This window comes from Rattus rattus, chromosome 5 (assembly GCF_011064425.1).
Source record: "Rattus rattus isolate New Zealand chromosome 5, Rrattus_CSIRO_v1, whole genome shotgun sequence".
Classification (NCBI taxonomy): domain Eukaryota; kingdom Metazoa; phylum Chordata; class Mammalia; order Rodentia; family Muridae; genus Rattus; species Rattus rattus.
The window spans coordinates 157,002,708-157,022,441 of record NC_046158.1 but is presented as its reverse complement, the minus strand read 5'-3'; the positions used below and the strand labels follow the sequence as shown (position 1 = coordinate 157,022,441).

The following is a 19,734-nucleotide window of genomic DNA, read 5'->3' as shown; positions in this document are numbered from 1 at the left end:
TCAGAGGAGCTTACCTGCCTTGAGACAGCTGACCCCAGACTCCGCGGCCTTCATCCAGCAGAGCCAGCAGCAGCAGCCGCCTGCCTCGCAGGCCACGACTGCACTGACGGCTGTGGTGCTGAGCAGCTCAGTGCAGCGCACAGCTGGGAAGACAGCTGCCTCGGTGACCAGCGCCCTCCAGCCCCCGGTCATCAGCCTCACGCAGCCCACACAGGTTGGCGTTGGCAAGCAGGCACCGCCCACACCACTGGTATGAAGGCTCGAGCCTGGCATGGTGCTCTTGCCAGCCGCCATGCCATTAACTCGCCAGCCCTGGCTCGGAGCCCATTTCTGGAAAGAGCAGGCAAGGAAGCTCCTGCTGGAAGGACGTGTGGCTGTTCTCTTAAGTAATTGAAGTGTGAGCTGGAGGTTGAGGCCCATGACTTTGTATTGTACTTTTCACAGAATGAAGTGAACTTCTTGGCTCACTTCCTGGCAGGCCCTTAACCTGTGGTTGGGGTTTCCTGTACAGGAACACAGTGTTTAGTGGCCTCTTAGGAGGATAACTCTCTGGACCTTGAGTGATGCCTAGGTGTTCAAACCTTTGGGATTGGGAAGGAGATGGGTCAGTCAGGCCTTTGCCTTCCCAGGGTAGAGCTGACTGGTGGCGACGGTGCTCAGGGAAGGAAAGCTGAGGTGCTGGCAGGGGGTCTGGCTTTGTCTGATTGCGCTCTTCCACTGGAGGTGGGATGGCTCTTCACTGTGAGCTGCACTTAGAGTGTATAGACCCTGCCGTGAACACATAAAAGGCAAACTTGAAAAGGGGGCTGGTTGTACAGAACAGTGTTGTAGAGCATTTACGAGGTCTTAGGTTTAATTCACAGCTCTGGGTGGTGGTGGATGACGGATGACTGGAGTTGTTGTAAGGTGAGTAGTCGTAGCTGGTACAGTGCTGTATGCAGGCTGGGTGTGTAGGGAGGCCAGACCCCTGGGTGCTGGCTGCCCTGTTGGAGCTTGGTTTTGTCTACTCTGTGGGTAGTGAGGAGAGTTGAGAGCAGGCATCCTTGTGTCCTTTGCTCTCACACGGTTTCAGTCGGGAGTTGTGTTGTTCAGCAGTCAGCACACTGACTTACCCGGAAGACAGCTCTGTGGACAAGCAGGCTGTCTTTGTGAGGGTTTCACCTCTGGTCCTGGTGTTCAGTTGTGGCCTTGAGTGCTGGACTGCGTGCAGAACCATTTCCATTGTGTCACTTTTAACTCTCAATTTGGAATACTGTAGAATCATCTGGAAAGAGCGTTCTTAATGAGAAGTCATCTAGATCAGAACGGCATGTAGGTATGCCTATACGAGATTGATTTTTGATTGATGTAGGAAGACCTGCCCTGCATGTTGGTGGCACTGTTTCCTGGGTCCTGAACTGTGTAGCAGCTCAGAAAGCTAGCTGCACACAAGGGCACAGGCAGGCAACATGGATGCATTTGTTTCTCTTGACTGTAGATGTGGTGTGACAGTCTTCGTTGTTGCCTCTGTGATTTCCCTGCAGGGATAGACTGTGACCCGGAATTGTAAGCCAAATAAACCTCTTCCATCAATTACTTCTGGTCAGGCTGTTTAATCAGTGTCAGAAGTTATACCAGAATAGTGGTGTTTCTTTTCACAAACATGAACATGGTGTGTTCAGCCACCTGGTCATTGCTGTGTGCTGTCCTGATCCCCCCTCTTACACCGTCATTCTCTGCTTATGCCTGTGTGTGCAGCTAAGGCAGATAGGTCAACTTCGTGCAAGCCTGGGCCTGAGGCCAGAGGATCCCAGGACCCATGGAATTGAGCCACTTTTCTGTATCTTCTCAGTGGAAAGCCCTAGCCTGAGTTGCCATGGGCTTGCCCATCCTGTGGTGTGAGCACCATGGTCTGTTGCAGGCCTCGACCCCAGTCCTTCGCAAGTGTCCTATTACATGTGGTGCTCAACAAAAACACAGCAGAGCTGGGGTTCAAGTCCCAGAAGTGATTCAGAATCCTGCAGACACTGATACTGTGCCACACAAAAATGCTTCTTTATAAAAAAGAGGATTCTTCCAGGAAAGCTCTTAGCCCAGAGACTTATGGTCTGGCCATCTTGGGGCTTCCTGTGGGCTCTTGGAGCCTGTTGTAGGCCAGGGCAGTACGCAGGACAGCAGAGCTGAGCAGGTCCTGAAATATCAACCAGCCGCCCTTGGGCTAAGTATGGTTCAGAGTGATGAGGGGGACAGGCTGTGTTGGGACAGAGAACCAAGGTCAGGGCAGGACTTGGAGATCCATCTTCACTCCAATAGAAAAGTAATCTGATCCTATAGAAAACTGAGACTAGAAACAAGTCATTCGACATAGGCCCTCAGGCAGCAGAAGTCATGTTCCTTGTGGGGCCTGAGCTTAGCAAACTTTGGTTTGCTGTTGCCCTCTAGGATATGTGTGGGGTCCACTGCAGGTCCTGAGTGTCGTGTGCTCCGTGTACTTGCTCTACTCTACTGTGGCCTGGTGTGGTACCATTCTGTCTTTGTCTAAATCTTTTGAAGCTGTGTGCAGAGGCTTGTTGGAGACTTGTTGGGCCAGGCTCTTAGATTTGGAGTGAGGTATACATTTGGACTTCCTAGAGCTTCTGGCAGGGCAAGGTTGGGGTAGCGCTGAGGAAGCACATAGCTGGCTTCATGGGTCAGTGTGGTGGCCCCTAGGATGTGTGTGTGCTCATGCACTGTGCTGGCTGTGCCCCAGGTGATCCAGCAGCCCCCGAAGCCTGGAGCCTTGATCCGGCCCCCGCAGGTGACCTTGACGCAGACACCCATGGTCGCATTGCGGCAGCCTCACAACCGGATCATGCTCACCACACCACAGCAGATCCAACTGAACCAGCTGCAGCCAGGTGAGGCCCCGGCTGCTGCCACCTAGGACTGGCTAGTCCCAGAAATGGCCAGTTGTGGGACTGGTACTTGATTTCATTTCATCATTGTGATAAAATTAATTTATGCACATTGCTCAGTGACTTCATTTATGAGGTTTGTGCAAGCCATTACCCTTGTCAACGTGGTTTTTAAATTATCTGAATTATATACATTACACTGCTGGTATCTATTAGATACTTCTAGTTAGACCTTCTAGCTGCCTGTCTCCCTCTCCTCCTACCCCTTCCTTTGGCTTCCCTCTTCTCCCAGTTGCCCTGTTGTTCCTAGAGTTAGTCTAGATTGTGTGGTATAAATGTTGTTCCCATCCTCTAAAACCATAAAAAACAGAAACCTGCTTTTTTCTTGGGGCTTGAAGGGAAGGCCTCCTCTCTTTTCAAGGTCCTATCATGCTGCCTATGGTGTGGCATTGCCTCTTCTGGGTCACTTCCCACTTCAAGGCCTGGCCATGATAAAGTTTATTCTGAAGTGTAATTCTGTATCGCTCTTTTTCACCAGACTTAGGCCTTTATATCATAACAGTATTCCACCTTACCCCCTTTTCTCCAAGGCAGCCCCACTGTGTTACCTTGGTCTTAAACTCCTGGGTTCCAGAAATTCTCATTCTTCAGTCTCCTAGGTGAGACTTTAAATATATATAGCATATGTCTGCTTACTGTTAGTCCCTCTCAGGAGTCATTCCTGTATTTCAACAGTTGGAGGGTGTCGGGAGTGTGGTGCACACCTTTAATCCCAGCACTCAAGGGCAGCCTGGTCTTCAGAGTGAGTTCCAGGACAGCCAGGGCTACACAGAGAAACCCTGTCTCACCACCACATCCTCCCCCTAAAAAAGAATGTGAAGAAATACAGGCAAGTAGATGCTTGGAGGATGCAACTAAACCTTTAAAAAAAAACCTTAGGGTTTAAACATTACCTACATGTTAAACTTTTATCTTAAGCCTTGTAAATGATTGTATCTTTTGAGATTTCTCTCTCTCTCTCTCTCTCTCTCTCTCTCTCTCTCTCTCTCTCTCACACACACACACACACACACACACACACACACACACACACACTACGCGTGTGTGTGTATATATATATATATGGCACACATATATGACACACACATATAACACACATACATATAACATGTGTATAGATATATGGCATATATATAACACACATGTATATATGTGGTCCACACAACTATATGACATACAACATATATATGACAAACATACATATATACATATGACACATGTATATATAACACATACATATATGATGCGCACATATACACACATATATAAGATATACATATAACACGTGTATATATTGGCACATAATATACATGGCACACATAAATATACATATATACATATATGACATGCACATGACACATATATACATGTAATACATGTGTATATGACACACATATATGCATACATACATATATACACATAACACACATGTATGACACATATATGGCACACAATGCACACCACACACATATATATGGGACATATATAATACACATGTGTATATATAATACACACATATATATGGCACACATACATATATACATATAACACACATGTATATATGACACAAACACACACACATAAGAATGCTTCTGTAGAGTCTGTGCTGGTGAGGAATGGATGCAGATAGGGCACAGGGATGGGCTGTACCGTGATCAATGGCACTGTCTTGGATTTGCACTGTAATTTTCCTAAGACTGTTTTTCTCTCTCCTCATGGGTAAGCATGTATACAACATGCTTTGACAAAAATCCACCCTTCTGCCCATCTCCTCCTCCTTCTAGACCTTCCATCTCCCTCTCAATTTTATGCATTAAAAAAAACCCAAGCCCTCTGAGTTTGTCAGTGCTACAGGTTATGTACATGGGTATAGGACTGTCCACTGGAGCAGGAGCAGCCTGTCCAGGGCCGCATCCTTGGAGAAACGGCTAGGAGCCCCTTCCTATCCATGCTAGAACTAAAAACAAGACAGACAAAACACCACAATAACTTGATCATTGTTTTCTGTGTGGGAGTGTTTTGCCTGCATGTATGTCTGTATTCCACGTGCATGCCTGGTGTCCTTGAAGGCCAGAAGAGGATGTTGGATCCCCTGGAACTGGTATCAGCCATTATGTGGTTGCTAGAATCGAACCTAGGTCCTCTGGAAGAGGAAGTGCTCTTAATCACTGAGCCATTTCTCCTTTCCCCTCCGATGCTGGGATTTTAATGGGCTTGATCTTAGCAGATGTTGAATAAGCAGCCATAGCTGCTTTGAATTTATATGTGCAAGGGCCTCTCATATCTAGAAAACAGTTTCTTAGCCATCTTCCAGTCTCTTTCCACCTCCTCCTCCTGTGATGATCCCTGAGCCCTGAGGAGGGAAGATGTGGTAAAGGTGTCCTGTTTAGAGCTGGGCATTCTCAGCACTCTGACCAGGGGTGTGTGTGTGTGTGTGTGTGTGTGTGTGTGTGTGTGTGTGTGTGTGTGTGTGTGTGTGTGTGTGTGTACAGGTGTCCACAGAGTTCAGAGTGAGTGTGTGTGTGTACATAGGTGCCCACAGTGTGTGTGTGTGTGTGTGTGTGTGTGTGTGTGTGTGTGTGTGTACAGGTGCCCACAGAGTTCAGAGAGTGTGTGTGTGTGTGTGTGTGTGTGTGTGTGTGTGTGTGTACACAGATGTCCACAGAGTTCAGAGTGAGTGTGTGTGTGTGTGTGTGTGTGTGTGTGTGTGTGTGTGTGTGTGTGTGTGTGTTTGTTTGCACAGGTGCCCACAGAGTTCAGAGTGTGTGTATGTGTTGTGTGTGTTGTGTGTACAGGTGCCCACAGAGTGTGTGTGTGTGTGTGTGTTGTGTACTTGTGTACACAGGTGCCCACAGAGTTCAGAAGACAGCTTTGAATCCCTGGAGCCATAGTTGCAGGTGTTGTGAGCTGCTCGATGTGGGTACTGGGAGCGGAGCATGGGTCCTCTAAAGAACAGTGCGAGCATTTAACCACTGAGCAGCCCAGCCCTGTAACTTAAGTACAGGTGCACTATAGAGCTCAGAGTTTCGAGAGTGTCAATGTGATGAGTGAAGAGATGGCAGTTTCCCCCTCGGCTTGTGAAGCCATCAGAGTTAGTTCTCCAGTAACAGCCTCTGTGTCCACTGTGTCTTTGACTTTGCAGTTCCTGTGGTGAAACCCACCGTGTTACCTGGAACCAAAGCCCTTTCTACTGTATCTGCACAAGCAGCCGCTGCACAGAAAAACAAGCTCAAGGAGCCAGGGGGAGGCTCCTTTCGGTAAGAACTGAAGCCCTGAACACTTTAGAGAGCACGGGAAGGGCTCAGGTTGTCTGCTGACTTCACTACGAGGCCTTTCCTACTGGCTCTTGGCCCTGGTAGTGTCAGGACTGCTTGTTCTGCTTGGGTCTGACCACACCTCTGTCAGTGTGAGCTCCTGTTGTGGATGCAGAGGAGTGGCTTGCCTCATGCCCTCTGTGGAAATGGAGAACAGGTCATCTGACTTGGTGCCAACAGAGTGCACCAAGGTAACTACCGTTTATAACACAAATGGCCCGCATCACCCTGCTCACTGTGACTCTTGATGAACAGAACAGCCTTTCTGGACATTACTATGTCTTGAGATTCTTGTGTGCAAACACCAGAGGCCAAATTCTGGCCTTCGCTGTGACTGAGCAGTGGTGGGGTGGTTTGAATTTCAGGGAGCCTCCTTCATCCGCGAAGCTATTGAATGGGGCTGGAGAGAGTTGGGAACTATATTGGCTCTGTATGGTAAGGAGCAACCAGGCAGATCAGGACATGTCACCTGAGTGGATCGGGAGAGAGGCTAAGTGTGTATGTACAGCACAAACGCCTCTACTACCCGCTTCTCGGTGCTGTGGCCAGTGTTGATGAGGGAGCTGGAGCTAGGGACATGGGTAAGCTAGGGTTGGCCGCAGTCTTGGGTCCCAGCTGGGCAGGGAGGAATGCTTAGGAATGCAGTGGAGGCTGGGGCTCCTAATTGGTCTGTGGGAATAGCCTAGGCACATTCCTGTCACTCATATCTTACCTACTAGAAGCCATTTTCCAGTATAAAGGCCAGGGCTGCCCTTCAGGGGAGAGTGGTTAAGAGCTGGAACAAGCAAACGACAGTGTGAGCTGTGCCCACTTCATCACGTCAGGACAGGGCTCAGGTAGTGACATGAGTTGGGCTGGACTCCTTCCTATAGCCCAGGCTGCGATGGTCATCTGGATGGTCAGCACTTAATCAAATAGGGCAGGATTAAAAGGCTGAGTAGAAGTGAGCTACTGATTGACTTGTAAGCAATAGGAAGGTTGCGTGTATGTGTGTTCAAACTTCAGGATGCTTCCACAGTACTGGTTAGCACTGGGGTGTCACTCTCAGCATACACACATAGCAGGCAGCAGGGTGGGACGGGCAGTGAAGACTTCCAAGGTTCAGGCTTCAAGGAGGACTCTCCTGTCGTCCTATGACTGAGTCTACGCCAAGGGCGTATGTGTTAAAGACAGGCTGAAGGATGTTCAGTGAGGGACACTGGAGGGCCTGTTGCTGGATGTAGACCTCCCCAGTGAAGAGGTTGGTCTTGCGACAGTGGCCACATGTGGACAGGTTTTTAGGCTAGTCCATTTTCACAAGGAAACATCTGTCTGGGACTGGCTGGCTGGTAGTACTCTGTGGTGGCTCTGAGTGAGTTTTGTGCTCTTCTAACTCCTCTGAAAGCTGTGACTGAGAGAAGAAATTTTTTTCTTTCTTTGAGAAATTTTCAGGTAACATGGAGTCTTCAAAGCAACAGATGGTGTTCTGGGTTTTGTTTTCTTGGGACAGACTGTGGACGGTGGGCACAGAGCTCTCTGTGGACTCAGTTTAGCTGTGACCTCACACAGTTCTTCCTTTGAACACTTCAGTTTTCAAACAAGGCAGCAAGACACTGTCAAACAAAGGACAAGGCCAGTGTAGGAGCCTGGTGTGTTTGTGTAACTGTGTGTGTGTGTGACTGTGTGTGTGTCTGTCTGTTCATCTCAGTGCCCTTCTGCTGCTCCCTGCCCCTTGCAAGATGCCACTGAATTGGAACCACCTGAGTGAGCTGTGATTTCCTTATGCCACAAGAATGTTCCTCTCTTCTCACAGGGATGATGATGACATCAATGATGTTGCGTCAATGGCTGGAGTGAACCTATCTGAAGAAAGTGCAAGAATATTGGCCACAAACTCTGAGTTGGTGGGGACATTGACCCGATCCTGTAAAGACGACACCTTCCTCCTCCCCGCGCCTTTGCAGAGGAGGATACTAGAAATAGGTACGGCTGCAGCAGGTGACGCCACTGGGACGACGAGAGTCCCTGTCTGTCTGATGTGTTCCATGACCCTGGTGAGACGCAGTCCGACCTTTCTGCTGTAGCCCCACTGCCTTGTCTTGGGCTCACCCTATACAGACTCCACTGTTGGTTGGCAGGTAGTAGAAGGTGGACAGTGACAGTCTGCTTCCTGCTTAGACTGCCTTTGATTGTACAAAGCAGTAACTAGTGGGTGAGAGAAGCCAGGGCCGTGATAAAGAGAAGCTGGGTAAGTACCATAAAGTGCTTTTTTTCTGCATGGCCTGCAGGTAAAAAGCACGGCATCACGGAACTGCATCCAGATGTAGTGAGTTACGTGTCTCATGCCACACAGCAAAGGCTGCAGAATCTTGTAGAAAAGATATCTGAAACGGCTCAGCAGAAAAACTTCTCTTATAAGGTAATGAGGCTATTTTCCTGGGGAGAATGTTCGTGTTCTCACCTCCTGACCTGGGCTGTCTGGAAGCCTTGTTGTCCTGGTTGTTCCTGTGCTCACTGTTAGCCACACACACTACCTGCAGGTGTGCTCAGTTGCTCCTGCGTCGGGGCTGCAGAAGTGCTCTGCAGTTATCCTGCAGTTATCCTGCATCGGGAGACAGGGCTGTGAGCGTAGGAGATTATGGAGTCTTGTGCTCTTACTCCATCTAAAGAGCCAGGTCCTGCAGCCTGGCCTATTCGAGCCATAAGCTACAACTACAGGCTGTCTGCCGTGCGTGCGTGCGTGCGTGCGTGCGAGCGTGTGTGCGAGAGAGAGGGAGAGAGGGAGAGAATGAATGAATGAATGAATGAATGAATGAATGAATATGAAGTGGGTTTTCAGCCAGAATACATCTTGAGCACTTGCACAGATGAAGGAGTCTGTGTCTGAACATTCAGAGCAGCCCGTGGTAAATTGTCAGCTTTAAAGCACTTCGAAAGTTGGACTTGGTGGTGCACACCTTTATTTCTGGTACTCGGGAGGCAGAGGAAGATGGATCTCTGTGAGTTCAAGCCCAGCCTGGTCTAAAATTGTGAGTTCCAGGCTAGTCAGGGCTGGACAGAGAACCCTGTCTCAAAAACAAAAATAGACAGACACTTCTATACAGAAGGACTTAAATATGGCTTCAAAATGCCGAAGTGTATCAAGTAGGGCCTTTCGTGGGTTCCTGGTAACTGGATGAGACTTCCTGTCTTTGTGAGGTCGGGATGGAGCAGTGGGATGCGAGCACCACCGTGGAGCTGTGTGCTCTGTCCAGCCGTGCCAGGCACATCCATCTTGTTGAAGTACCGAATCCACCGCTGACAGTGTCTGCACTAACTTTTGGGTTTTTTGGCAGGATGACGACAGATATGAGCAAGCGAGCGATGTCCGGGCGCAGCTCAAGTTCTTTGAGCAGTTGGATCAGATTGAAAAGCAGAGGAAAGATGAGCAGGAGAGGGAGATCTTGATGCGGGCAGCAAAGGCAAGTTAAACCCCATCTGCAGCTCAGGCTCAGCTTGCGGCCCCCTCCTAGCTGCTTACCAGGCACTGGCTTGTGCTCACCGCCATTTCTGGCAAGAGTGGAAAGAAGGGTGTTGTGAGTGAAGCTGGGTAGGTGAGGCAGAAGCCTGGCTCCAGTTAGAGATTTGATAGAAGAGATGTAGCTCTCTCATTCTGTTAGTTAATTAATTAATTTTAAAAATGTTTTGCTTTATTTTTGAAATAAGGACTCATTATGTAGCTCTGGCTGTCCTGGAACTCACTGTGTAGACCAGGCTGGCCTTGAACTTACAGAGATCTTCCTGCCTCTGCCTTCTGAGTGTTGGGATTAAAGGTGTGTAACACTATGCTTCGTGGTATGGGCTTAAATCTTAGAATTCTGACCTCTTCCCTTCCCTGTGGGTTCACATTGCCTTTCAGTCTAGAGCATTCAGAGCTAAGTGTAGGAACTTTATGATTAGAGTCATCCAGAAATGTTAATTCCAGTGTCAGCTTTTTGTGCAGTAGGAGGAGTGGTAGCTGAATGCCAGCCTCACTAGCTGCTGAGCCCAGCATGGCTGGGAGCTCTGTCCCAGCTCTTTCCCAGTCTACACTGAGTCAGAGGCATATGACAAACTGGTAGCCATATGTCTAAGACTCTCTTACTGCATCTGGATGGTATCAAAGACATTTTTTTCATGGCCCATTATTACCTAAATTTTTGTCATTTGGATGTTAACATGTATAGAATTTGCAGGAACTCTGTCATCTGGCTAAATGATGCTGTAGATGGACAGGGTACTGTGGGTTCAATAATGTTCATGGAAGGCATGACTCTTGTTTTTTCCTTCTTTCAAAAATAGTCTCGATCCAGACAAGAAGACCCAGAGCAATTAAGGTTGAAGCAGAAAGCAAAGGAGGTGAGTTTCTCTGTTTGGCCTCTACTGCACTTGCAGTTCGTGGTCATGCTTGGTGCCCATAAAAGAGAATACTTAGAAACCTGGGGGTTTGCCAATGTGGGCATCCATTGCTCCTTTGCCCTCTTGGGGGACCCGTCAGCCCAGGCTCTTTCTGTGCTGTCTGCATTTGGCTGGAGAGTACCTGTCCCTCTCTGTGAGATTAGGCTCCCTAAACCCCTTCTAATTGTCTGAGCATTTTAAGGTAAGCTTCTGTTTAAAAAGTTTTGTAAATATTTTTGGTTACAGACATGTCCTTAGTTTTAAAAGCCTCAACTCTAGAGAAGTTGTGACTTAGGAAACTTGAGGAAATTCTTGGTAGCTGTTGCTACATTTGCAGTAAGAGCTCTCGAAGCAATGAGTTTTGTTTCCTTCCCAACGTGAAGATGCAGCAGCAGGAGCTGGCACAGATGCGACAGCGAGACGCCAACCTCACTGCACTGGCAGCCATCGGGCCCAGGAAGAAGAGGAAGGTGGACTGCGCTGGGCCAGGATCGGGAGCAGAGGTACAGCAGAGCACGAGGCTGAGGTCTGCAGGGTGTGGGGCGTGCCTTCCTTCAGTAGGCAGGGGAGTTCCTGGCCTCCGTGAAGGTGTGGTCTTGGTTGGACACTTGATTTTCAAGTCACCTTTTTGTGCCTATAACATGAGCTAAAACACATGGTCGGCTCTGCGTGGTTCAACCTGGCGGAAACGCATGGGGTGGAATTCAGGATTGGCTCTGGTGGAGACAGTGTGAGGCCATCTGTAGGGCGTGTAACCGAGAGAAGTTCTCACCTGTTCCCTGGGCCCAAAGTCTGAGTGTCTTATGTGCTGCCCTAATGCTTTATGCTTTAAACCGTTGTCGTTTGCATTTAGAAGAGCAATGGCAGACCTGCGTGTCCACTCAGTGGTCGTCACTGCTGCTGCTGAGGATGCTGGGTCCATGTGTCACTCGCATGTGCACTCTGCACTGGTTATAGAGTTCTAGGGTGCAGGTGTTGTCACTTTTCCTGTCCTTGCCTCTGTGTGTGGTAATCTGGTCTGACTGCTGACAGTTTGGGCCTTTCTTTAAGAGATTTTCCGTGTCTTAGGTTCAGTCTCTGGGCGGTCAACCTGTTTCTTCCATTTGCTGAGCTGCTTAGACTCACATGTGAGACTGCCTCAGTGTACATTTGCACCACATTGGCCATTGTTTTCTTCAGGTGTGCTCTCTTCCCATTTCTCTTCCTCTTGGTCCCCAGTCTCACATGCACTGGATCGTGCTGTGGTCCCAGTCACACATGCACTGGACTGTGGTACTGCCCGTGTTCGTTGCATCACCGATTTCCTCTGTGCCCTTCAGACTGGGTCCTGTTCCTTGGCCAGATTGGAGTTGTGCCAACTCCTGTTGGCTGTTGAGCTCCAGTGCAGTTCCCATTTACAAAACGTTGATTTTAGTTGAGCGTGCCTACAGCAGTAGGTCTCCACCTGTGGTCAAGATCCCTGTGGGGTTGCATATCAGATACTCTGCATGTCAGATGTTTACATTAGGATTCATAGCAGTAGCAAAGGTACAGTTATGAAGTCACAGTGAAATAATTTTATGGCTGGGGTCACCACAGCATGAGGAATGTTCTATCTATAGGCTATGGATTTGCAAGCATCCCTCTAGTGAGTAGCAGACGTCCCCTGTCTGCCACTTTATGATGGCTAGATCTCTCCTATGTTGTTGAACATATATATTGAAGCTTCCAGCCTCGGTTTCCCCTCACTGTTCTCCTTTCCCTGTTTCAGTGCATGTCTAGTGCCTATCACTGAATGCTGGGCATCTTTGATCAGATGTGATGAGGCCCCTGGCTGGTTTTCTACACTCTGAAGAATGTGGGCTGGACTTGTTTCAGTTTATTCTGTTCCTATGGCTCTGTGCAGACGTGGGACTTTTTTTTTCTAGTCCAGTACAACACAGCACCCCTGTCTGTGTGTTTGTGTTTGGCTATTTTTTACATGAGTCTTAATGGAGAATGACCCTTCATCCTGGGGAAACTTAGCTAAAACCTTGGTTGAACTCTTGTGTTGCCACCAGGCCTCTTAGTCTATTTTGCCTTTATCCCCATAGAAACTGCTGTCTGCTTTGCTTGGGCAGTTCTGTCCTGCTGTGGAGCAGGCAGATTGGGTCAGCTTAGGGTAGTGGCTTCAGCAGGGCAGTGCTGTCCCTGCCAAGGACTGCTGACCCATCTCCAGCCCTGGAGCCAGCAGTGACTCCCTGTGCAGCAGTCTTTGGGTGTGGAGACCATACCCTAGAGGTACAGGGACATCCCTCTCAGTTCAGGGGCAGGTAAAACGTCTGAGTGTGGCATAGGAAGAAAATCTCAGCCAGAATCTTTATGTAGATGTGTTCTCTGAAAAGCTGCAGCAACTGGGTCTGCTGTTCAAGTGTACAGGCCTCCAAAACTCACACAGAAGTGAGGCCAAGAAGTGAGTAAAACCTTGGGTAGCAACTTCACACTTTGAAAAGGACACCAGGGGAGTTAAAAGACACCAATGAACTTTTTCTGCTGTGTGTTTTTGTAGCTTGCTGAATTATTGTAAGGTGTAAGCCCTTGTAACTTATCAGCTGAGGCACAAAAAGCCAGGTTCTGTAGTGTGCACTACAGTCCAAGCACTGGGCAGGAGAACAGAACCCAGGGCTTGCTAACTGCAGTATAGCTGAGTCAGTGAGTGAGTGAGACACCGTCTCCCACGTCAAGTTCCTTAGGGCAAGTTTGATCTTCATCAGTATTCTAATTTCTTCTTTACACACAACTACTTAACAAACTGTGACCAACAGCCCAACAACAACAACCAACTCTCAGGGATCCTGACATTATAGGATCTGAAAAGTTTCCAGAATTCTAAATGTTCCTCAACTGCAGAAATCATCTGCAACTGGCAAAATTACGCCCTTGCTAGAGCATGAGGCAAGTCATAGCTGCTGTGGTCAATCTGAAGCAGCCCCACACCTGGGATTAAAAGAAAAACATTCCCAAAGTATTTCTGTCTTTTTCAACCAGACCAAAATTCTCACTATACAAATAAGGTAGCCATTAACTTGTGGCCTAGCATGCATGCACATGTGCATGGGCAGTGCACAGGCAGTGCACACACACATGTGCATACACATCCATGTCTCCCTGGCACCTTCTGTTTCTTTACCTGTGCTTGTGACTTTGTTTGAGACAGCTCCTGCAGCCCAGGCTGGACTTGAACTTGTGTTGTGACTAAGCATGACCTTAAACTCACCTCACTCTCCTTACCAAGTTTGGGGATTACCAGCATGTGCCATGGTGGCCCACCTCGTATTCATTTTTATTTTTGTTGTTCTTGTTTTGGTTTGAGACAGGTTTTCTCTGTATAGCCCTGGCTGTCCTGGAAGGGACTATGCAGACCAGGTTGGCCTTGAATTCAGAGATGCGTTCACCTGCTTCTGCCTCCAGAGTGCTGGGATTAAAGGTGTGCACCAGTATTCTCTGTTTCTTTAGTCTTTCGATTGCATGGCTGGCCTTGAACTCAATCTTTCACCTCCCAAGTGCTGGGGTAACAGGTGCTCTGAGGGAACAGGTGCTTGTGGCCACTCTTGGCTTCTTTGTGAAGGCTCTTGTCTAAGGAAGGTTTTGTCTGTGTTCTTGTGGTTCCTTTTGTCCTTACACAGTTTGTAACGACCCTGGTCTCACAGTGGTTTCTGTAATGCTACGGTGCCTTATCTTCACACCTCCTGCCTCTCTTCTCACTTGCTATCCTGTGAGGCTGGCCTCCTGGAGATGTTGCTTTTCAGCTCTAGGCTAATTGAACCTGTGTCTTAAGCTGCTTGGGGGAAGATGAAGCCAGCATCCAGCAACTCAGCCGCGTTTCTCGCTGCTGCCATCCAGTGGTGGCTGATCACGCTGTCCTGACTTGCAGGTTGGTTAAAGGCAGAGGTGCCTGCCATGCTTTCTCTTGCCTTGGTAAGTTAATCACTGGGAGCTGTTGTCACTGTCGTGGTGGCCTGGGCCCTCTCTGTGCTGCAAGCCTTGGTTTATGTAGTTTACAAAGTTCAGAGCTTCTTTTGCATGGTGGCCTATCTGACCCTTATCACTCTTTTTTCCTTCCCTTTTCTGACTTTCCTTCTTCTCTTTCTGGACTTGCTTGAAACTCCTTTTTGTGTGTCCACACTGGCCTCTTCTGTCTCTCCACTCTGCAACAGCAGTGCTTTTGAGCTCTGAGCTCATAGGCACAGTGCTGCCCTTGGACTGCTTGACCAGGAACTTGTCTGGGGGTGTGCTCTACCTCAGATGTGGCACCTAGGTGTTTTGTTACTCACGGGGTGATGGCGCCCTCTCCTGGCAGTACTGGAAACTCTGTTTAGGCCGTACCAATCTTGCTGTAGTTGATTGCTCAGGGCCTGCTGGTGTCTGCTGACTCTGTGCATGCTTATTTTGTAGACCCTGAACCCCTCATTTCTGTCCCTTCGTTCCTCCTGTCTGGAAGGTTCTGTTCTGCTATCTAAGGACCTATTGAAGCTTGTAAGTCTCCTTCCTCACTGCCTGAGTTTGGACTACTTGGGTACATGCCCAGATTCCGTCCATTCTTGTCCTCTTGGTGTGTCACTTGTTGTGAGCCACTTTTCTGAGAGTGTGGTCATGCTGTAAGGTGGCATCCTCTCTTCTAACACCCCTGGCTTTGCATAGGGGCAGTTTCTCCCAGGAGTTTCATTAGAGTTTTGCACTGGAGAGGTGGCCAGGCTGCCCTGGTGCTGAGCCTCTTAGAATTGACCTCATTTCTTAGCAGAGTTCTGAGCGTCTGCTATGTTCTTCAGATGTTTTGTAGGTGAGTATGGCTCTTGTGGGGCAGTTCACAGATTGAGGACAGAGTTCCATCTGTAAGGATGGTAGCCATGATAGGTCTGGTCCTATGTAGGCTGCTTTCCCAATGCTACTCTGACCTAATGGCTAGTCTTAGAAGTTTCCCAGGAACACTCATACTGTTTTGAGGTGCAGAGCTCTGGCCTGTTCTTGAAGGGGACTCCTTGGTGGAGAAGAGTCAGACTACTGCACTGTGACCCTGTGACCTTGGGGAAGAGAGGAAGCCCAGCACTTCCCTTAGAACATAGGACTACATAGGCCCTGTGTGTAGCAGGCTGGCCTTAGTAGACGACACTAGATAGATAAGTAGACTCACCTCTTTATTCAGTTGTTTCAATAGCCTCGGGTGGGGCCAGGTGGGTAGCCACAGCAGGACAACCCAGGAGGCCCAGACTCATGTACCAGGAAGAATTTTCCTGGTATTGCCATCAGGTGTGTCCATGTCCATGTGTGTATGTATGTTCATGTCTGTGTGCATGTATGTTCATGTCTGTGTGCTTGTGTGTGCACCTGCACGTGTGTGTGTGTGTGTGTGTGTCTGTCTGTCTGTCTGTCTGTCTCTGTGTCCATGTTTGTGTCCATGCTCACCCTTGAAACACCTTTGAGTCCTCTGAACTGTAGTTACCATGTTAAAGTTTCAGCTTTCATGTGGGTACTGGCAAATGCCTTGGTCCTGTGGACCCCTGTATTGGGCTCTGAGCAGAAGCTTTAATTGCAGTAGCAAAGGACTCCCAGGGGGCTCTGAGACTCCACAGGTTGGATGACTTGTGTGTGCTCCCACAGGCCAGGAGGGTTTTGGATACACTAAGTGCCATAGTCTTCTGAGGACCATTCACTCAGGAGAGCTGGTCACGGTTCTGAGGTGGGGGGTTAGGCTCCTCTTGCTGTGGCCAGCCCTGAATGTGCTCAGAAGTGACGTAGCATCCATTGTGCTGTGCCTCAGCCTGCACTTTTGGTTTTACAACTGAGTCACCTCCTGTGGCGTATAAGGCCCACAGAACACAATCGAGAATCTGTGTCCTGTTTTCACCTGACTGCTGGCCTCAGGTTTGAGCAGTGACAGCTGTCCCACCGGGTTGGAAGCCCAGGCTGGTGTGCTTACATGAAGCTGTGGGCCTCATTAGTGCTTGTCAGAAAGTGTGGGTCCCAGGTTGACCCTGTTTGTCTCAGTTTCTAACTTTTAGAACTTGTTCAATATTGTGCCTGAGATGAATGTTCCCCGCTCCTCCCAGCCCTGTTGTTGGCCGTTGAACCTAAAAGTAGAGGCATGAACTACAGCCTGGACACTGGCCACACACCACCCTGCTGCCCAGGCAGGGTCTCAGTGGGCCAGGGCACCATGTCATCGTCACCTGGATTTCTCTCTTGGGCCTGTAGTCAGGTGATTTAGATCAGGTTTATTAGCAAGTGCAAGAAGAGTGAAGTCACTGCTGAAAATGGAGAGGCAGTTTGGACCGACCTCAACCTGCTACAGGGCTCCAAGACCTGCAGACTCTGCCGGTCTCAGCAGCCCCCTCTTGCTGCTTCTGTTGGAGCCCTCCGCTATAGACTTTCTTCCCAGAAACTGGTTTGTTGCTCCTTTCCAGATCACCAAGACCCTCTAGAAGGAAGCTCATGGGTATGCCGGCCCAAGCACAGCCCGAGGTGGCTTTTGGGAGACCAACGGTTTCCCTCATTCCTACCAACTGCACATTTTCACTGTGGCCCTTTAAGAGGCACCACTAATCTCAGGGGTGAAACACTACTTAGAGCTGTTGCTGCCAACAACATCCAAGGAAATTGTCCACCCGAAACGACATGGCTACTAAGGTGATGGTGGAGGCCAGGCCACAGATGGACAGTGGTGTCTCCCCGCATCTGAGGAAAAGTACCCTCTCTTCAGTTGGACTGTCATATGCATGAAGAAACTGTGGCCAGGTCATGCAGGCACACTTGTACCTGACCTGCCTGCCAGCTTCCTATGACTGCCGTCTACTGGCTCCTGGGCCCCTGTGGCCTCACGAGTAGCAGGTGGTACTTGAGTTTCCTCAGCTTTGACTGTGGAGGCATAGTGAGGATGTCACTGCAGCATGGTTACTTGAATACACATGAGCAGTTTAACCAGCAGGACACATACCTGGTTCTCTACTGAGTCCATGGGGAGCTTGTGGTTTGAGCCCAGCAGGGGTCAGATGGAGGCAGTGATGAGATCAGCCAGCTAGGGGAGCAGAGAACTCCCTTCCCTTGGCCGTCGGCCTCTCCAGCTGATCAGCAGCCCACCACCCTGTCCATGAGTTCAGGCCTAGTGCCTCTGGCAGCCAAGGAGGGAACGGCACAGTCCAAGTGTGGTCTTTGGTCTCCCCTCGTCTGAGCCTCTTGGGCAGTACTGTGCTGTGTGGTATGGGGAGTGGGGGCACTTCAGAGCCTTGGCTTTGTCTTCTCTCCCTCTCAGGACCAAGCCTGTGAGGACACTGGAGCGGGTGGGTATCCTGAGTGTGCTGTAGAGTGGGGACTTAAGTAACAGGACAGTGGAAGGAAGGGGCTTGTCCATGCCTGTTTCCTTCAAATTCTTGGGATACTTGAATCTTCCTCTGCCTCCTGACTGTTCCACCGTCACTAATGCACGTGTCTTCTCCCTTCTCCTCACTAGGGCTCAGGCCCAGGCGCAGCAGTCCCAGGCGGCTCCGGCGTGGGAACCCCCAGACAGTTCACACGGCAAAGAATCACGCGGGTCAACCTCAGGGACCTCATATTTTGTTTAGAAAATGAGCGTGAGACAAGCCATTCACTGTTGCTCTACAAAGCATTCCTTAAGTAACAGGATGAGCCGGCGTTTCTGATGGGACGCTTGCGGACGTTTTTATATATTTGCAGATTACGCCTTTTTGTAACAAGCAAATGGGATATTGTTTAAAAACAGCCACCTCTTTACAATGGAGCAGTTTTATACTCCTGTTTATAAATCAGCTCTTCAGTGCGGCAGAAACCGTGTCTGCAGCAGAGAGAACACAAAGGCCTGTGGATGCTCTCACAGGACAGCTGACCCGAGCTCATCCTCGGCTGAGTGGCCTTCTTGCCAAACAAGCCATATTTAAAGACTGATGGAAGCGCTTAGCAAATAATTAGCAGTTGCTCATCCTGTGTGCGTTTTGGTTCCGCTCACCCTGACTCACCCGCTAGGTGTCCGTCTACAGCCGATGACCTCATCTCTTATTTTACGTTGTAGCAGTCAGTTGGCGAAGCAAACTGATTTTTTAGACTATTTATCACCCCACCCCGCCCTGTCCCTTACCTCCCTTCTACATGAAACTCCCCAGGATCATAACCTCCAAGCAGGGTCCCATTTCTGCTAATGGAGGCCGGGGTGCAGCACCTGTACAAATATGTTTTATTTGCTGCAGTTTGGAAGCTGTAAAGTGGAAGGAAATGAGAACCTTTTCAGCATAAATATATTTTACTTGCACTGTGTTTTTAGCTCAGAGTGAAGACTTAGATGAAATAAAATCAGAGTTGAGAAGAATCAACAGCAGACTGTTTCTCAGTGTGGATCAAGTGTTGGAAATGGTTGGTGTATTTTGTCAGTAATTGTACATAATTTTTGGCACATAACATAAGATGGCTATGTAAACTATAATTATTTTGCTAAGAGACTGTATGCAAGCTGTGGCCAACCTTACAGGCGTCCAGAGCAAAGCCCCTTCTTTGTACCTATTTTTTTATTACAAATATACTAATTGGTTCTTTATATTTTCAGAGGTTATTGTATTAAATTGTCTATGATAGTACTTTTATGACTGTAAATACTTGGCTTTCTCCGTGTGGATTCTCATGTTAGACTTCAATTCGCACGTGTGAACTGAACGCTGATCAGTATTTTTTATGACACCCAAGAACTGTTACACCTTTCATTTTATCTTTTAGGAAATCCCCGTCTTTCCATTTTTTCATGTAAATTTTGCACAGTTACTTGTTAATATGTAAATATTTTACTTTCAGAAATGAAGTTTTTAATTGCTATTGTTTTATATAGGATTGAAAGAAAATTAACTCCTTTATTAAAAACAAATTTATCTGTATTTGTCATGCCTATTTTTCCCATTTCTGAGTCTCTCTCTGGTCTTTCTGAATCATGGACTTAAACGAGCACAGGCCCCCTTCCGGACTGGCTTCACCCAGAGGACACCAGAGAGGCTGTGCTCTTCCCATTCTAGGCCTTATCCTGTACACCGTGGGGATGGGTATAGGGGTGTGTGACAGACAGATACCCCTGTAAGCCTGGC

The 19,734-nt window shown here is 48.6% G+C and overlaps 1 protein-coding gene across 1 annotated transcript in view; it reads left to right on the top strand.

The window, feature by feature from the left end:
* Taf4 (TATA-box binding protein associated factor 4) overlaps window positions 1-19,530 on the top strand; it is a 64,914-nt gene extending 45,384 nt beyond the window's left edge. Inside the window, 9 exon segments of the mRNA XM_032902658.1 lie at window positions 5-250; window positions 2,729-2,876; window positions 6,076-6,190; window positions 8,040-8,209; window positions 8,515-8,645; window positions 9,562-9,687; window positions 10,547-10,603; window positions 11,026-11,145; window positions 18,105-19,530. Of these exon segments, the coding sequence (XP_032758549.1) occupies window positions 5-250; window positions 2,729-2,876; window positions 6,076-6,190; window positions 8,040-8,209; window positions 8,515-8,645; window positions 9,562-9,687; window positions 10,547-10,603; window positions 11,026-11,145; window positions 18,105-18,272 (1,281 nt within the window). The 3' untranslated portion in view covers window positions 18,273-19,530.
* Window positions 19,531-19,734: the final 204 nt, after the last annotated feature.